The 20,932-nt window shown below is 36.9% G+C and overlaps 1 protein-coding gene across 1 annotated transcript in view; it reads right to left on the bottom strand.

Moving 5' to 3' along the window:
• ak5 (adenylate kinase 5) overlaps nt 1-20,932 on the bottom strand; it is a 517,659-nt gene that overhangs the window by 107,551 nt on the left and 389,176 nt on the right. The window contains exons 9-10 of the mRNA XM_039734419.1: nt 19,415-19,466; nt 18,710-18,745 (exon numbers count right to left, since the gene is read on the bottom strand). Of these exons, the coding sequence (XP_039590353.1) occupies nt 18,710-18,745; nt 19,415-19,466 (88 nt within the window). The remainder of the gene's footprint in view (nt 1-18,709; nt 18,746-19,414; nt 19,467-20,932) is intronic.

The raw sequence follows: 20,932 nt of genomic DNA, 5'->3' as shown, positions 1-20,932 counted from the left end.
ATTTGAATTCACATCCTTGTAGTTTCAATCTCAACATCTTAGTCACTTAATCATAATGCCTGTATTTGAATATTGTTGTCATACATCAAAATTTAAAAATAATGTACTGTTCAGTTTTATCTACACGGTGTCAGACCTCATTACCTGTGTGTAGCCCTTAGGCTTAAATGTAGAAGAATGTAAATCTAGTATATTGGATTACATAGAACTAGGCCAGAACACAGCTTTTAAATATAAAGAAAAAAGGCAATGAAAACAAGAATGATTTTTTTAAAGAATGAAATTATTTTTTTGACAATTTGCTGCTATTTCATCATCGTTAATTTGAGCTGGAGCACCTGCAATTAGAGCCGAGCCGAACTTTAAATGTCACAATATCCTTGAGATGCTTTAATCCCCTGGAACATCCTCCTTTTCTCTTCGACTAAAATATCGTTACTGCTTTCTTTTAAAATGTCACAACGGATAATGCTAGCAATTGTACAGCTGCCTGAGAGGAACATCTACTGGGAAATTTTTACCACCATAGCCAGAGTAATTCAATATCGATGAAACAAGGCGGCAGTAAAGCAATAAGTGGATTTGTTTTCTCTGTATGTGTTCTGCCTGATTGTTTTAATCACAGTTTACTTTTAAATGCCACCTTGAGCCAAGTGTAACAGAGCAAAGATAAAAACTGTGATGCCTGCTGATCAGAAAGAAATGTCTCTCAATCCAACAAATGGATTGGGACTTGATAGCAAAGTTTTCTGACCATTTGGTGGTGTGCAATATGTACTACTTTTTAGAATGTATGCCAAGAACTTAAAAAAGAGGAAAAAAGGATACATATTTATTAAAACATAATGCCAGAGAGCTTGGTGGTGCAGTGGTTAGTGCTGCCTCCTGAGTTCAAGCCCTGCACCCATTCATTGTATGTGTTGTGTTTATACATTCTTCATGTGTCTGCTCGTCTCGTTTCTTCCTGGGTACATCATGTTTTACTCTCATATTTTAAAGATGTGCACGTTAGGTTATTTGGGGGACTGAGAGTGACTCCTTGATGGCACTGGGATAGGCTCCAGCAACCCAGGACTTTGAATAGAATTTAATAAATGTGAAAATGTGTGCATGTGTATAGGTCCAAACATAACATGTGTGAAATGTACTGTATATATCATATATTTAATTGCAGTGCAATGTATACACATTGTATTTCTACTACCTTTTTCTGCTATCAGGTTGCACATTCTATACTGTGAATGAACCTATTCCAGCTGGGAATTCTTTTTGTTCTAGAGTCCACTGAGGGCTCATTTTGGGTTGCAAGTGCCGCTCAGCAAAAGTCACATCTAGTGAGTGATATACTAAACCATCTCATTATCGATGTCTGCACTCCGTATATTTCAGCAAGGACACCCAAGAAACATCAGACAGCTTACATAAAATTTTCATCAAATTTACCAACCTCCAAGCATAAGTGAGCACCAAGGCTTTTAGTCTTTATAGCTTATGCTTGTCAGTTTCCTTAATTACAACTTTTGGGATCAAACAAATGATTACCAATGCAAATCTCCATCAAAGCTGTAATGTGATTCATACTCAAATCTGAAGGTATCCAAGTCATCATGTCCTTCAGAATCACATGGTTTGGGATCACCTCTTCCGCTGGAAAACCACTCTAAATTGTTATAAAACAGATCCATCTACTTTTAAAATGAAATACACAAGCGTATGGGAGATAGTTTATGAGCTCAAAGAGTGTTGTTTCTCAGTTGGACCAGGGGTTAGTGCTGTCATCTCATCCTTTCTCCTCCTGTCCCTCTGCAGACCAGCCAAAGACCAAGCCCCTCAATGAAGTCACATCCGGTCCACCCACTGATTACATCACGTCCAGCAACCTCTGATGACATCACTTCTGGTATCCAGAACCCACCTACAGACAACATCACTTCCGGTTCCAGATTCCCTGATCCCACCTCTTCCTATTCTGGCCATATTTATAGACCAAACTCATTGTGTTAGCTCAGTTCTGTTTTGGACTCTACTCTGTAAAGACGTGTTTCTTTGTTTCATACCATTTTTTAAGTCATCCACAAATCATTTTGTTGTCTACTGCCTTTTTAAATCAGGATGTCTGGTCACCTTAAACAAATATACATGGATAAATTGATAGATTGCTAGATATTTGCATAGTTGGATGGATGGATATTCCACGTTTTAAAAGAATACTATATCCAAAAATTATATTTTTTATGTTACTTACCCCATGTAGTTTGAAGTGATGACTAAGAAAAAAATTCATGTCATGTTTTCACTTAGAATGAGAGTCACTTTTTGAATTAATGACCTGCCTCTCTCCTATCACTCATTGGTCAAGAGTCCTTCTTCATTCTAAAAAGTGACTCACATGAGGCTTTACTTTCCTGATTATGTATAATAAGCTCTGATCATTCCAGAGGTATCTGTTTAACAATATTTAAGCAAAATAGCATGGGAGTTGCACATTTTGAGTATACAATTGGACAACAAACATGTGAACTGTGTGATACAAGAGTTGTTACTTTATTTTTTCCATGGAGGTTTTTTTGCATCGTTTTCTGTGGAATAGCACTACTTATTATTGGCTTGTATTATATCATAAATGTTTTTGTACATACTACATGAAAACATGGGATTAGGCCACCACTACAAAATATATGGGGTAAGTTACATATAAAAAATAACATTTTTGGGTGGATTATTCCTTTAATGTACGGTGAAGATTTTATGATGTCACCAGGGGGCTTTGCCCCTTGCTCGCTTCGCTCGCCAACCCCTGTGTTTGGATAATCGGATATACAATTTTACATTTTTTTTCTTTGGAATTGTTTCAATTTCATTATTTGCACTTTTACTTTAAAGCTTCATTAAAAACAATATTTTTTGGAGACACATTCTGACAACGCAACGTACAACTACCTGTGAGTGAATATTGTTTCTGTTTCACTAATAAATATTCCAACTTTTTCTAATGTTTGTCCCTGTGATTTATTGATTGTCATAGCAAAAGCTATTCTCATGGTAAACTGTAAACATTTTAATATGAATGGCATATCATGATCTCCTTTGGTGTGTAATGTTATTCGCGGAATATATACATTACCTTTCTTTTTGCCTGTTAAAATTTGCATCGCTTCTCTGTGATCATAAATATACACCTGACTGAATTGTGTATTCTTTGAAATTCAACTTGTCGTTGCTTTAACTGTTCTGGGACCACAGATTCTCATAGTGTATGGTCTATTATTGTGTAAATCCACGTTTTGTGCATTGAATGATGCGAATGCGAAAAGACTTTGTTGTCGACTCTTTACCTTTTATTTCTGACCTCGATTTGTCCTGCTCTTTTTTCAATTACACCTGGTTCTGATGATTAATCACCGTTTGTTTTGCGGTAATGCAATCTTCCCTATCTTTTCTTTGATACTGTAGCGACTGACATGATGAAATGTCACAAAAGTTTTACTTGAACAATTGCTGACTTCATAACCCCAAACACGACTTTCTAGCACCATCTCCAACCCCTCATCTCGCCCCCCTTACCGCATCAATCAATACCCCGCTATCAGTCTTCCATGCTGTACTCCGCCCTCCCTCAATCAGACCAAACAGTCACTTAAAACCAAAAAGGCCGCAACCTGGCTGAGACGCTGCAATACTTTTCAATTTTACTGGTTTCATAATCTCTTATCTGCCTTTTATCTCTCAATGCCTTAGGGTGTCTATTCTCAGTATTGTTCTTATACACTTTATATGTGTTGTGAGCACATGATCTGTGTGAACTACGTGCTTTTACGACTGACTGTTTTTGATAGTTGTGTTCTTATATGATATCTTTTGTTAGTAGGGAGTGTCTTTCAAGAATCTCATGTTCCACGTCCCTGCGAGACGGCCCTGGCACAGTCTCTTTGCACCAAGTCTCATGTTTACGGTCTCCGCGAGACGCTCCGTGTCAAGTCTCTTTTGTCTCGCGGGTCTTTTAAATGTCTTTCGAGAACTTCTGAGAAGATCACGTATCGTCGTCTTGCTTTTGCTTTCCAGGATTTATTTTTATAATAGAGATATGGAGTCACGCTATTTCAGAATGTCTGGCTTTTCACACCGCACAACAGTGTTTGTCTGATTTGTGAAACCTCCTCTCTGCAGAATAAAATTTGAGCGAGGTTTATGCAGATCCAAAACTTTGTGTTGCATTAACATCAGTAAAATGTGTTAGATCAGAGCATTTATTACCTTTGTTGAAGCTCACTTAATTGAAAATTTGTTTACATTTTCAGCTGTTATCAAAAGCACTCTGTGATGCTTCTTTAATTTAGAAAGTTTTGTCCATAATACGGTCAGCAATTTGAGTCCCCATTGTTTATTACAACAGCATGGGGCATTTAAACGAGTAAAAATTGGTAATAAATTCGCAGTGGGAGAAGAAAAGTAAGATTAGTAATACATTTCCCACTGTGAGCCATCAAGGAAAAGCATACTTGATTTGTGTTTTTTGTTTATTTTCATTAAGCACAACAGGGGCTCTCTTACTCGCTAACTCCCTATCCAGAATCTAATGCTAAACGCACAGAGCAAAGGTTAATGTCATTTGTTACTCATGCTACGTCGTAATGGAAACGGTTTGTTAAAAAGGGGTAGATTAGGGAAAAGCATGTCCACCTTCCTACACCCCATCCCCAGCTCCAGCAATAAAGCTAAACACATGCAGCATGGCCTTTATTTTCATCTTTATGTCATGACTGGATTGATGGTTCATTTGTATTGCATCATTTACAAGCTTTAAAGAACCCTTCTGTCTCCTCTACCTCCACCATGTACTTCACATCTTTAGTACTACACATCTGGTTACTTTTACACTTAGGCCGGAGCTTCTTGCCAGAGTCACACATTAGGTCCAGGATACTTGGAAAAAGTTACCAAATGTTTTAGCTGAGATTAGTACTTTGGAGACCTTCAGATTTTCACTTGATGACATTTTTCAAATATATCATCTGACTTTATCATTGCAGTAATCTTTAGAGCAGTGTTTTAAACTATAGGTTGTGATCCATTTTTGGTCACATGATATCTGAACCTGGGTCACGCTGAGTTGTAAATCACAATAGTACTTAATGGGAAAAGGTCACAGACAGTTTGCAGAATGCCTTGCGACAGGTTACCACAGGCGGTTGAAATCGCCACAACCGCCCCCTACGAGGATCGATGGCGATTCACCAAGAGGGAACACAGGATGACAACTCTCCAGTGATTGTGGGTCATGAAGACACAGAAAAGGCAAAATTTGTTACAAAAAATTTAAGAACTACTGCTTTAGAGACTTACAATATGATATTATAAATAACATCTCTACTTTACTACTAATTTTATACTATACTGTATGTTATGTAAGCTCATATTTTGTATTACTTATTCATTGTTATTCTTTTCGTAATTTAATTTTTTCATTTCTTGTAAATATTTCTTTGGCATGTTGTAAAGGACTTTGAGCATTTTTCTGTGTATGAAAATGTAAAGTAGAAATACTGCAAATGTTCTTGCTGTTATCACAGTGTCTGGTGTGAAATCTCCCGTAGCTTCTGCTCTGTCTTTTAAGGACTGTTCATTTCCCTTTCACCTTTGAAATATGTGTGTTATTGGGTTATTGGAATTTGCAAAAATGATAAATGCATCTTAATTGTTATTTTGTTATTATTATAAAGCATCATACAAATGCATCAAACAGGTTCAGACACTGGATTTTTGTGACATATAGTATGTTATGTGCTCTATTAAAACATTTTCTTATTTTCTTAATACGAGGACGTTCAAAAGTTTCCACACTTTTATATTTTCTTTGGAAACGGTAAAGGCGGAGGAGTAGTAATTGGTCGTGTCTGAGAGTGTCATGTGACTAGTTCTGTCTGGCAAGCCGGCTACCCTTGTAGTTTAGTGCAAGAGTTGTCACCCTGTGGTGAAGATGGCTGCAAAATGTATAAATTGCACCAAAGAGGAAATTGCATCATGTAGAAAAGTGATGTCATTTGTTTTGAAATTCTTAATAAATAGAGTTGAAAAAAGTGTGGAAACTTTTGAACGACCTTTGTATGTTTTAACCTATCTCCTTGTGCAATACATTCCAATATTTTGTAAACAAGACCACACATTCTGAAAAGAACAAATGCAGAGAAATATTGGCTGGCCTGAGAGAGATTACCATACATTCATCCTTTTTCCAAATCTGACAAGGGTCACAGTGAAGTGTGAGCCTATCCTAAAGCATAGATAGCAAAGTACTGGGGATTAAACAATGCTAAGAAATTAAAATATACAACAGAGAAATTAACTGAGTTAAGGACTGCACAAAGTACTGTACACTTGTTTTCTGAAAGGTTTGTTTATATTCTTCTGTTGTTGTGTATTTTTAATATTTAGTATTGTTATAATTGCATGTTATAATGTCTTTTAAGGATACATTTGAACTGGATATTTCAAGAAAGAAACAGTTTGTTGACAAGTAAGCATATACTGTATTCTAAGTAAAAGGTATAAGAAGAGGCATTGCTTTCAGGTAGGCATGTTTTACTGATCAAAACAGCTGTGGTTATTTTTATTTGATATGTACTAATAAAATGCTTTACTACAAATGTTGATGTTTACTTAAATCATGAGTCTTTAGGAAGTTCTGTAAAATTGTGAAATATGTGTTGGGGTGGGAAGGGTCTGAAGCTGCTGCTTCTGACGAGTGTTTGAAGGAACTTCTCTGAATGCAAGCTGATGTTTCAGTCATGGTTTAGAAGCCCCAGTCTTGAACACAGAGTATGCCTCAGTATTCTTTCTGTGACGTCAGAAGCGTGGATTTAGTTGTGTGAGCTCCGAATATCAAAGAAAGGGAAGTTATAGATCTTATGAGCACTTCCCTCAGGAAGAAAGTCTGAATGGGACAGAATGAGTTTATGAGCCTCGTACATCTTCCCCCTTCAAGAAGAAAGCTGGTTAGAGGAGAGACAGCTTTTAGATTAATTTACCTCAGTAGTAAGAGAACAATAGAAAATTCAGAAGACAAACTGGCTAGAGAGAAAACTGACCAGACATAATAACCTGAACAGAGCCCTTGTATGACTACTACGAATATGGGCCACTTGGAATTGACATATACAAACTGAATATGTTGCTGATATCTGTCTGCTTTCAGGACTACATAATGATCAAGGTTGTACTGGTATGAAAAGCCACATCTCTATTTGATTTTGTTTATGGCATTAGTCATAACATATAAAGATTAAAACTTATTTAGCCCACTTTCCTATTTGTAAATTTTGTTCTATTTATTCTGCTGAAAGTTGGGGAAATCAGTCCTTTTCTCAGCTAGGTCAATAATAAATGTTAAGAAATAAGCTGCAGTGACAGTCATGCATGTGTGTGTGTGAGTGCAAGATAAAGATAAGGAGGAGATGATCAAACACTTAAAGAGCTGATCTTATGAGACCCGGCTCCTCTGCTTAAATCTGTTGGCCTGGGAATGTGGCTGCCAGGGAGTAATGTTATTCGGAATATATACATTACCTTTCTTTTGCCTGTTAAAATTTGCATCGCTTCTCTGTGATCATAAATATACACCTGACTGAATTGTGTATTCTTTGAAATTCAACTTGTCGTTGCTTTAACTGTTCTGGGACCACAGATTCTCATAGTGTATGGTCTATTATTGTGTAAATCCACTGTTTTGTGCATTGAATGATGCGAATGCGAAAAGACTTTGTTGTCGACTCTTTACCTTTTATTTCTGACCTCGATTTGTCCTGCTCTTTTTTCAATTACACCTGGTTCTGATGATTAATCACCGTTTGTTTTGCGGTAATGCAATCTTCCCTATCTTTTCTTTGATACTGTAGCGACTGACATGATGAAGTGTCACAAAAGTTTTACTTGAACAATCGCTGACTTCATAACCCCAAACACAACTTTCTAGCACCATCTCCAACCCCTCATCTTGCCCCCCCTTACCGCATCAATCAGTACCCCGCTATCAGTCTTCCATGCTGTACTCCGCCCTCCCTCAATCAGACCAAACAGTCACTTAAAACCAAAAAGGCCGCAACCTGGCTGAGACGCTGCAATACTTTCGAATTTTACTGGTTTCATAATCTCTTACCTGCCTTTTTATCTCTCCAGTGCCTTAGGGTGTCTATTCTCCGTATTGTCCTTATATGCTTTATATGTGTTGTGAGCACATGATCTGTGTGAACTACGTGCTTTTACACGACTGACTGTTTTTTCATAGTTGTGTTCTTATATGATATCTTTTGTTAGTAGGGAGTGTCTTTCAAGAATCTCATGTTCCATGTCCCCGCGAGACGGCCCTGGCACAGTCTCTTTGCACCAAGTCTCATGTTTACGGTCTCCGCGAGACGCTCCGTGTCAAGTCTCTTTTGTCTCGCGGGTCTTTTAAATGTCTTTCGAGAACTTCTGAGAAGATCACGTATCGTCGTCTTGCTTTTGCTTTCCAGGATTTATTTTTATAATAGAGAGATATGGAGTCACGCTATTTCAGAATGTCTGGCTTTCCACACTGCACAACAGTGTTTGTCTGATTTGTGAAACCTCCTCTCTGCAGAATAAAATTTGAACGAGGTTTATGCAGATCCAAAACTTTGTGTTGCATTAACATCAGTAAAATGTGTTAGTAAAATTTGTTTACATTTTTCAGCTGTTATCAAAAGCACTCTGTGATGCTTCTTTAATTTAGAAAGTTTTGTCCATAATACGGTCAGCAATTTGAGTCCCCATTGTTTATTACAACAGCATGGGGCATTTAAACGAGTAAAAATTGGTAATAAATTCGCAGTGGGAGAAGAAAAGTAAGATTAGTAATACATTTCCCACTGTGAGCCATCAAGGAAAAGCATACTTGATTTGTGTTTTTTTGTTTATTTTCATTAAGCACAACAGGGGCTCTCTCACTCGCTAACCCCCTATCCAGAATCTAATGCTAAACGCACAGAGCAAAGGTTAATGTCATTTGTTACTCATGCTACGTCGTAATGGAAACGGTTTATTAAAAAAGGGGTAGATTGGGGAAAAGCATGTCCACCTTCCTACACCCCATCCCCAGCTCCAGCAATAAAGCTGAACACATGCAGCATGGCCTTTATTTTCATCTTTATGTCATGACTGTATTGATGGTTCATTTGTATTGCATCATTTACAAGCTTTAAAGAACCCTTCTGTCTCCTCTACCTCCACCATGTACTTCACATCTTTAGTACTACACATCTGGTTACTTTTTACACTTAGGCCCGGAGCTTCTTGCCAGAGTCACACATTAGGTCCAGGATACTTGGAAAAAGTTACCAAATGTTTTAGCTGAGATTAGTACTTTGGAGACCTTCAGATCTTCACTTGATGACATTTTTCAAATATATCATCTGACTTTATCATTGCAGTAATCTTTAGAGCAGTGTTTTAAACTATAGGTTGTGATCCATTTTTGGTCACATGATATCTGAACCTGGGTCACGCTGAGTTGTAAATCACAATAGTACTGAATGGGAAAAGGTCACAGACAGTTTGCAGAATGCCTTGCGACAGGTTACCACAGGCCAGTTGAAATCACCGAGGAGGATCTACGAGGATCGATGGCGATTCACCAAGAGGGAACACAGGATGACAACTCTCCAGTGATTGTGGGTCATGAAGACACAGAAAAGGCAAAATTTGTTACAAAAAAATGTAAGAAGTACTGCTTTAGAGACTTACAATATGATATTATAAATAACATCTCTACTTTACTACTAATTTTATACTATACTGTATGTTATGTAAGCTCATATTTTGTATTACTTATTCATTGTTCTTCTTTTGTGTTAATTTTTTTTCATTTCTTGTAAATATTTCTTTGGCATGTTGTAAAGGACTTTGAGCATTTTTCTGTGTATGAAAATGTAAAGTAGAAATACTGCAAATGTTCTTGCTGTTATCACAGTGTCTGGTGTGAAATCTCCCGTAGCTTCTGCTCTGTCTTTTAAGGACTGTTCATTTCCCTTTCACCTTTGAAATATGTGTGTTATTGGGTTATTGGAATTTGCAAAAATGATAAATGCATCTTAATTGTTATTTTTGTTATTATTATAAAGCATCATACAAATGGATCAAACAGGTTCAGACACTGGATTTTTGTGACATATAGTATGTTATGTGCTCTATTAAAACATTTTATTATTTTCTTAATACGAGGGACGTTCAAAAAGTTTCCACACTTCTATATTTTCGTTGGAAACGGTAAAGGCAGGAGGAGTAGTAATTGGTCGTGTCTGAGAGTGTCATGTGACTAGTTCTGTCTGGCAAGCTGGCTACCCTTGTAGTTTAGTGCAAGAGTTGTCACCCTGTGGTGAAGATGGCTGCAAAATGTATAAATTGCACCAAAGAGGAAATTGCATCATGTAGAAAAGTGATGTCATTTGTTTTAGAAATTCTTAATAAATAGAGTTGAAAAAAAGTGTGGAATCTTGTTGAACGACCTTTGTATGTTTTAACCTATCTCCTTGTGCAATATATTCCAATATTTTGAAAACAACACCACACATTCTGAAAAGAACAAATGCAGAGAAATATTGGCTGGCCTGAGAGAGATTACCATACATTCATCCTTTTTCCAAATCTGACAAGGGTCACAGTGAAGTGTGAGCCTACCCTAGCAAGCATAGATAGCAAAGTACTGGGGATTAATCAATGCTAAGAAATTAAAATATACAACAGAGAAATTAACTGAGTTAAGGACTGCACAAAGTACTGTACACTTGTTTTCTGAAAGGTTTGTTTATATTCTTCTGTTGTTGTGTATTTTTAATATTTAGTATTGTTATAATTGCATGTTAAAATGTCTTTTAAGGATACATTTGAACTGGATATTTCAAGAAAGAAACAGTTTGTTGACAAGTAAGCATATACTGTATTCTAAGTAAAAGGTATAAGAAGAGGCATTGCTTTCAGGTAGGCATGTTTTACTGATCAAAACAGCTGTGGTTATTTTTATTTGATATGTACTAATAAAATGCTTTACTACAAATGTTGATGTTTACTTAAATCATGAGTCTTTAGGAAGTTCTGTTAAATTGTGAAATTTGTGTTGGGGTGGGAAGGGGGCGAAGCTGCTGCTTCTGACAAGTGTTTGAAGCAACTTCTCTGAATGCAAGCTGATGTTTCAGTCATGGTTTAGAAGCCCCGGTCTTGAACACAGAGTATGCCTCAGTATTTTTTCTGTGACGTCAGAAGCGTGGATTTAGTTGTGTGAGCTCCGAATATCAAAGAAAGGGAAGTTATAGATCTTATGAGCACTTCCCTCAGGAAGAAAGTCTGAATGGGACAGAATGAGTTTATGAGCCTCGTACATCTTCCCCCTTCAAGAAGAAAGCTGGTTAGAGGAGAGACAGCTTTTAGATTAATTTACCTCAGTAGTAAGAGAACAATAGAAAATTCAGAAGACAAACTGGCTAGAGAGAAAACTGACCAGACATAATAACCTGAACAGAGCCCTTGTATGACTACTACGAATATGGGCCACTTGGAATTGACATATACAAACTGAATATGTTGCTGATATCTGTCTGCTTTCAGGACTACATAATGATCCAGGTTGTACTGGTATGAAAAGCCACATCTCTATTTGATTTTGTTTATGGCATTAGTCATAACATATAAAGATTAAAACTTATTTAGCCCACTTTCCTATTTGTAAATTTTGTTCTATTTATTCTGCTGAAAGTTGGGGAAATCAGTCCTTTTCTCAGCTAGGTCAATAATAAATGTTATGAAATAAGCTGCAGTGACAGTCATGCATGTGTGTGTGTGAGTGCAAGATAAAGATAAGGAGGGAGATGATCAAACACTTAAAGAGCTGATCTTATGAGACCCGCTCCTCTGCTTAAATCTGTTGGCCTGGGAATGTGGCTGCCAGGGATCTCAAGGAGTATCCTTGCTTGAATTGGCTCACTAAGTTAGGAAAGTGGGTGCAGATTGTGTTGCCTCTGTCCCCAAGTGTGTGGTGTGAGATCGAGCCAGTGGCATGAATGTGCAGACAGGGGATGGGGAAACAAAAAGATTATTGTAGCTGCATGGAAGGAGCTGTGTAAGACTGGAGCAACAGCAGTAGTGTTGGAGGGTGGAGAAAAACTATAATCCACTTTGCAGGAGATTTTGAAATTGCAAATCATGAAATTCAATAAAATAAAGATGAGAGAATACAAAATAAGGTCAGAACAGAAGATCAAAGAGAGAAACACCAATACCAGAAATGTAACCTAAAAATTAAAGTACAGAAAGGTCTATCCCAAAAAATCTTAAAATAAGACATGTAGTTTGTAATAAATTAATCTAGTTTCAGAAAATATGAAGCTGGACCAGGTGAACACGCTGATGACGTCACTGGCACTCAACCTAGTGCACTGCCCAAAGGATTCCCAGTACTGTACAATGGCTGGGCTGGGCTGATACATGACCCTCAAACTCTCAAACAGTCGATGGCCAGAAGCAAACTAGAATGGTGTTGAAAAAGATAGAAATAAATGATAAACTTCAAAATAAAGACTCAATAAAAAATAATGCTAGGCAACAATTCTCTGGATAAGAAAACCCATAAAATATGTAGATTATTTTATAGGGAAAAATTAATACAAAGAGGAATAACAACACTTAAATAGTGTGAATTTCACGTGACAATTTATTTCACAGTTTTTTGTTGTGAAGTGAAACCCTGAGTTTTGCTGTGAATTCAATTTTGCACAAATCATTTTACTCAACAATAATGATGACTACTCCAAAATATTGAGGAGTAAATGCACCTTGTCCTGTAGTGTAAAATCATCATAATTTGAAATTGCAGATTCCTTACATTCAGTTTTAATTTTACTCAAATTAACTAGGATGAGGTGAATTTACAACACCCTTACTGGGCTAAGTAACATAGAAGCATCCTTTTTTATACATTCATCCTTAATTGAACTAGTAATGTATAACTTTAGTGCATCTATTTTAGTCAGTTTATAACTTAACTAGCTGTGATACCCATCTAAGACGGGTTGAAATCTAAATAATCAACATAGACCTCAGCATTAACGTTTGCAGTGCATAGTCTATTAGAATGTATTCTGTTACAGTATATATGTAGTAATAAAATGCATTGCATGTGTCATTCCAATTCATGGTGCATCACAAACATTTGTAGTAATAAAATATTGGAATGATGTCTTTGGAATGATGAAGACATAGAATCCAGATGGACACACAGATACACAGATATTTCTGCTTTTATTAAGGTCAGTGGTACAGTACAGATGCCACAGGATTAAACGTTGCTACAAATTTCAACATAAATAATAACCCATCTGAAGGATCAAGGGGCAGAACAACAAAGGGAGAAGCAACAAACGAGTAACTGCATAAGAACCAACGCCAGAGACCAAGTCGAAGAATGAATTATACATCGCACCAATTTCTAAATTAAAAAGCCACCCAGGACGACATCCATCCTTGACAATGCTGATTTTCAGTAAGCTTTTCCAAGAATATATCAAGACTTTTGCTATCTTTTTATTTTCTATTGTACTTTTCTTCTTTTGGTGTTATTATACTTTAATAAATACCATGTTGCTTTTACATTTCTGAACTATTTTGAGTGACTGAAAAAAAAAATTAGGGCACCTGGTGTGGGAAGATTGCTGCTTTTCTTACCCATAGGCTGAGATGTCACACCTCAATAGAACTAAAAGTGCGGTAGGAGCAGATCCCATTGGTTGGTAAGTGGCATATAACTTAAGGGTGTTCAACCTTTGTGTGTCTCCGGGACACCTGTGTGTTTATTAGAGCTGGTGGCAGTGAGTCCCTATGTGGAGTACTGAGAAGTGACAGCCTTGAAGCATCACTCTTATGTACTTATGTGGGAAGGATACTAAGTGGAATACAAGAGAGTGACTGTCAGTTTGGCGTAGTTTTATAACTAGGATCTCTTTGTGTGTGTGTTTTGATCTTAAGATGCGGGATTAGACCAACCTAGTAAAGAGACACAGCAAGTTTACAAATTTAATTTATGCACAATGGTACCATGTGTTGGGAGATTACACTTAATGCAGAGACATTACTAGTTACAATTGTTGTAAGAATAATCAACGGTACTCTAATCCCAGTAGTAAAGTTCAACCATTGATTTTGACTTTAGGTATGCACATGGTAAATATTTTACATTTCACCATATCAGACTACAATTAAAATAATCTGCAGGTGTCACAATAAATTTCCTGGGGTATGTTGAACAAGAAAATGAAATAGTTGAAACTCATTCCTGTGATAAAGTGGATCTGAGTATGAGGCACAGCTTCATTACAGTTCAAATATTATCCAGATCTTGATATTACCCTAGTCACTGTCTCTGTCTCAAGCATACTAAAGAACCACTTTTTGGCGCACTGTGGGTAAGTGTACCTGGTGGAGGACTGATTTTGGTGCTTACCTTGCAGTAGAGATACTGTATATAGCTGGATGGAAATAAAATGATGAATGAAAACACTCACCACTGAGTTATGAGAAAATACATTAACATTACAATGTGGACTTAACAACTTTATAACAGTCACATGATAGTAACATTACCTTGCCATGCCAAGAAAATTATCTAAGTGGCTGGTTTTACTTAGTATAAGATTTTGAGGAGACTGTCTTGCTGAAAGCAAGTTGCCTGAGATATTTAATTTCTTAATAGCTTTGTGTTAAAGATCAATAGGATTGATTCAAAGTCAAACAAAACTGTGCAGAGGTCAGAAGAAGGGCAGTGCCCTGGCTTCTCTTCAGACTTCTCAATTAACCGAATCAATCCACTTATTTGTCAAAGTGTCAATGTGATGTTCATGTTTCATTTTCTTTTTGCTTTACTTCTACAGTATTGCTGGCATTTTTACATAAATAAACCTCATTTATTTGTAATAGGTGGCACAATGGGGGGTGTTTTGGGTTAGAATTCTATGCTGTTTTTGTGGCATTTGCATAATCTCTCTGTGTATGTGTAGCATGTCCTCCCAAATCTAACAAAGATATGCAACTTAGTTTAACTGGCAATGCCACATTTTAACTGGCAATACTACATTTGTCATGTGTGAGTGTGATTGTGGGTTTGTGCCAGAGCGGGCCCTCTGATGCAAGATGCCACCCTATCCAGGGTTGTTTCCTGCCTTGGGCCTAGTGGTGCTGATCTTCCCATGACCCTGAATTGGACTAAGCAAAAAACAATTTTTTGCTAAGCCTCTGACTTCCTTGTTTGGTTATTTAGTAGATAACAACCCAGACAGCTTTCAGAATATAAGGAGTGGCATCTTGGGAGCACACAGAATATTTTTCATGGGGCGGCAAAATTTTCTGTGAGCTGCAAAACTAAAAAATGTTGATTGAGACCAGTACAGCTAATAAAGTTTGAAGTTGTGAAGTTGAATATAGAAGACAATATTTGCCTGTATAACACTGTTGTGCTGCACTTTGGCTTTTTAAAAATTTGCATATGTGACATTCATAATATTTGACTAATATGTGTGTATCTTTGGTGATTGTAGTAAGGCAGAAGTCTTAATCCCGCTTTGATCAAATGAGATAAATAACTTTTGCTTGAACAGCAGATGCAGTCTGCACTTACTTTGTCCAAAATATTCATAACTTATGCACAAGAACATTACTTAGGTGAACACATCATACATGCCTACATACACCAGCATCTAACATACTGCACTTATCCTCAGTCAAGTTTCATTCTTTTCACTGTGCTACATGACTTTTTCTACTCTGCAGGCCATTCCATGTAATGTTATAGCAATACAAATGGCTTGTCCAGGGTCAGCCCTGGCATTTCTGCCTTAGGTGAAGCTGTAAATCGTGCCCTGCCAAACCCTTTGCTTTGAGTGGAATCGACACTTTCAGACCTGTAGTTAGAAACCTGGAGATACAAGAGAGGGAAAGCAAAATATGTAGGGTTTAAATATAAAACACTGAATTTACAGTTTAAGGATGTAAAGAGAGATGTTTAATTTCTTATATCGATATCTGCTTTTAAAACTGTTTGAGAAATATACACACTTGAGGGGTGGCATTTAGAAAAACATATAATAATTGGGCTGCTGACTTCATGTATTCATTTATTTTTGTATTTAACATTTCACTAAACAAGTAAACGTTTGTTTCACATAATCAAACTGCCACCTTAATTAGATAAATCCTTCTTGTAGGTCAGTGGTCTCCAACTCCGATCCTGGAGGGCTACAGTGGCTGCAGGTTTTCATTCTAAGCCTTTTCTTAATTGGTGACCAGTTTTGCTGCTAATTAACTCCTTTTCTTTTCATTTTTATTGAGTTGTTTTTTAAGATCTCTTCCCTTGTATGTCTTCATCGTTTCTCTCAAATTCTTCATTTCTTTCCTTAAATGGCACCCAAACAGAAATGAAATGTGAAGTGAGTGAGCCAACAGAAAACCAACTGAGTCAGGGCCACAAACTCCAACCAACTGCTTAATTGGCCAGAGGTCCACATGACCTCATCATCTAATTCTTTCATGTGAAGTGGGGGCTGGGTGGACTTGTGGCCTTGGACCCCCTGCAGATTTTTTTTTTTTTTTCTTCTCCAGCCCTCTGGAGTTTTTTTTTTCTGTAATCCCGGCCATCAGACCTTACTTTATTCTTTGTTTCTTAGTATTGCCTAAATTTATTTTTGTTTTTTTATAAATTCATCTTGTTAAGTACTTTGAACTACACCATTTGTTTGAAAATGTGCTATATTAATAAATATTGTTGTTGGTGAAACCACTAATTACCTACTTGTTTAACACTTCATAGTGTTTATGTTTAGTTGCAGTGCAAAACAACTTTTGGAAACCAATTACGTTTCCATCTGAATAGAATACTGTATACTGTGATATAAATAAACATTTAAAAAACAAAATGAAATAAGTTAATTTTAAAAGAACGGCTACTTTCTGTCTGAAAAACTGAATTGGGTTTGGGTGGCAACAGGAGTGCAAGTTGAAGGTGCAGTTACTCGGTTTTCTTTGTAAACATTTCTAATTGAAGAATGAGGGAAATTCATCCATCCATCGCAACCCGCTGAATCTGAATACAGGGTTATGGGGGTCTGCTGTCCCAGCCAACACAGGGCACAAGGCAGGAACCAATCCTGGGCAGGGTGCCAACCCACCGCAGGACACACACAAACACACCCACACACCAAGCACACACTAGGGCCAATTTAGAATCGCCAATCCACCTAACCTGCATGTCTTTGGATTGTGGGAGGAAACCGGAGCGCCCGGAGGAAACCCACGCAGACACGGGAGAACATGCAAACTCCACGCAGGGAGGACCCGGGAAGCAAACCCAGGTCTCCTAACTGTGAGGCAGCAGCACTACCACTGCGCCACCGGAGGGAAAATTGACATTGAAAAATAAAAAGAACAACACTAATAAAAAGTGACAGCAGCAAAATGAGCCTTATGACCAGACTGCCTGCAGCACATTGTTTATCTTGTCTGGATAGGCGAGCATGTTTAAGGGTTCACTGGTGCACAAGTTCTTTTTTAGACTTTTTTCGGATGAAAATTCAGAATGTGAGGGGTTCAATGTGGATAGTGATCTTTTGATGCAGATAAAACAAAGTTATATTTGGAGATTACAAATAATGAAGGATCAATGTGCAGAAAAGCAGCTAAAGTCGTTGCAAAGAAAATGTTGAAAGTGTAATATAATTTATTGGTTTTGCCAAAGTAATTTTTTTTCAAATTCTTTAATGCAAAGACAGCAATATTGAAAAAAATCCCTTGGCTTTCCTTGGAGGGCGTGTGCTCCCCTTGCTGCCCCTATGGATGTCCACGAGTGGCAAGAAGTAGAGGGCACCACTTCAAATTGAACTGTTACCAACTTTTTCAGTTTGTAGAATTTTGCTCTTAATAGCCTCTGTTTTGGGATAGGCCTTAACTTAAGATTCTTTAACTTAGTGTTTTATAATTGCTTATAAAACGTTGATGTATTTGTGATTGTACTATTACCTCACTTTCTGCAACTACCAGTCTTTTCTCACAAGGAACATCTCTGATGTGTGACCCAGGGCTGTTGAGGCCAACATATCACCTGATGAAGTGCATTTGACTAACACAGAGAGTGAACACCACCAAGACGTGAAGCTGTCAGGTTCTTAGAAGTAACACACTGTTGAGGTCTAAGTATTTCTTGTATTTGACCAATTAATGTAATGTATACACATCCAGGCAATCACAGTTAAATAGATAAATGTCAATACAACATTATTGAAATACTAGCAACAGTTTTGTTTTCATATAGAAAGAATATACAGGTGTTATTAATAATAGGGGTTAATTAATGATTTTACATTGACTCCGACCTTTCTGAAAACATATTTTCACTTTGTCATTGTGGATTATTGAGCATAGATTGAAGGACAAAAATTGCAAATTTACACATATAAAATATACAATACAATAAAGTGTGCATACAGTGAAGGGGTCTGAATACTTTCTGAATCCACTGTAAATTGTTAATCCCAAATCATCTTTTACAAAATATCAAATTAAGATTTGAAAATTTCCAAAGAATCATGACTTGGTAACTTATTCCATGCACAGGACCGAAGATTCTTTGTGTGAAATATACAATATTTAACAAAAATAAACTTACCAATTACAAAGATTATCTTGGATTTCTTCAGGTCCTCTGAAACATAAGCACATAAGGAAGGTTTGTCACATAATAAATAACAATACAAGTTTCTCAAACCTGCCTAAGCAAATTCAAGGTCATGGGATGCTGGGGCCTATTCTGGCAGTATCAAGTACAAGGTCTTCTCACACTGGGCTAATCTTCTCTTACCAATTAACCTAAACAACATATTTTGAGGAATGTTGGAGGAAAAGTGGAATATCCCAAGTGAAACCCTTATGGGCATGAGCAGAATTTACAAACTCTACAGAGACAGTGACTTTGAACTCAGGACTCTGTACCTACAAGGTAGCAGCATTAATCATTGTGACACCATGCCATCCTAGGGATGATGGATGATTTGTATTTCTTGCTAATGGGACATGTTTAGAATAGTCCTCACAACCAGAGAAGACTTTAATAATAAATATAAAATTTTATTCTCTAGACTGTAAGAATTATTTTATAACCATATGGAGTTAGGTATGGCACCCCACCTTAATCATAATTAAATAACTGAGTGAAAAGTAATTCAGATTAGAATATTTATTAAGAAAAAACTTCCAGATATAAAGTACTGCATTGTTAAATTAATAAAATACACATTGGATTGAAGTAGTATATTTTTCTTTGTCTTTTTTATTTACAAAAATCTGTTCAAAAACTTTAAACCTTTAAACTCACCTTCTATGCTGTCATCCCCATAGACTGTTATTTGGTCTTCAGACTGCCAGCCCTGCAAATCAATTGACAGCAAACTACATTAGATTAAATCCAAAAAGTTATCTGACTTTAAAACTAAATAAAATGAATAATTAGAATTCACAAATATTACAACTCAGAGGCAAAATGAAAAGTCATTTTGGAAAATGTGGAAAGATCACACATAGGATAAAATGGTGTTATCTCCAGAACATCTTCAACCCACATATCATGGTGAAACAGTGACCATAAAAGAAAGGATGTTGTTTGAATTTATTTAAGGTAATGTCATTCATGGGATGGGGTTTCATCTGTCAGTCATTTTCTTACAGTAACATTATAATAATAAGAGCCTCTCTCCTAAGTGTCATTAAAGCGTTTTATATCTGGTAATTACTTACCTAACCACAGTGTAAGCAGGCACTATTATGGCGTACTTGCTACAGTATTAAACAGTGTAGGGACAGTGATGACGTGTTTCTCAATCTCAGTCTGATGCCATACCTAATCATGTACTTCCTTGTACTGTACCTCCATTCAGTACACTGGAGTAAGACGAGCAACTACTCAGCAATAACAGTGTAAGTACAGAGGTACTATAAAAAGATCAGGCATTTTTACATTGTACTAATAACCACTATTCATATCAAAAACTATGTATACATTTTTATTTTGTTGTCAAACCGTACAGAATGTTAAAGTTTATAAGAATAGTCATTAGAAGACATGCTGCTTTTTCCAGATTAATATATTCAAATATGAATTAACCACAAATTTTATTGGGAACAATAGCTAAAAAGATGTCAGTCTGTGAATATTACTACCATTTTGACAGTTTGGTTTTGATTTTGGTATATGGCCAAACCATTTTGTGTCTTTGTCTACATTAACAATGGCTAGGGTTGGCGTAATGTGACGGGTTCAAGTTGTCTCAAATGTCATCAACACTACTTAAGCAGGTATTATGGTATTCTGAATGTATGAGTTTCTGGATTTAATCAAATTCACAAAATGCTAGCCTTTGATAAGACTAAGGACTTAGAACATGTAAGTGCTTTTTTTCACTTTGAGTTTAGGTTTAATGTTTTTGTCTCAATGATATACTTTCCATTTTGCCTTTGGCATCTTTGGCTTGAAAATTCTGGTGGGGCCATGCAGATCTGTGTGAAAGACACTGTCAGAAGAATCAAAGCCATCTTGTGAAGATGTGCTGAGGGTGTGTGTGTGAGAGTGAGAGTGAGAGAGAGAGATGATCAAGATCTTAATAAGCAGTACTGCTCCTCTGCTTAAATTCATTGGCTTGGGTAGGTGACTTCCAGCAATTTTGGGAAGGATCAAGGACTGCATCAGGCCACAGATTTGGAGAAAGTGAGCATAGATGGTGCTGTCGAAGGTGTTACCTCTAACATTGAGTGAGTGGTGTAAAGTGGAGCTGGTGGGGTGAATGTGCATGTAGCGCATGTGGCAGAAAAAAACGCATCGGAGGAGCCATGGATTGAA

Source organism: Polypterus senegalus, chromosome 14 (genome assembly GCF_016835505.1).
Source record: "Polypterus senegalus isolate Bchr_013 chromosome 14, ASM1683550v1, whole genome shotgun sequence".
In the NCBI taxonomy this organism is placed as follows: Eukaryota; Metazoa; Chordata; class Cladistia; order Polypteriformes; family Polypteridae; genus Polypterus; species Polypterus senegalus.
Note: the sequence above shows the minus strand (reverse complement) of the source record. Positions and strands in the feature narration are given on the sequence as shown.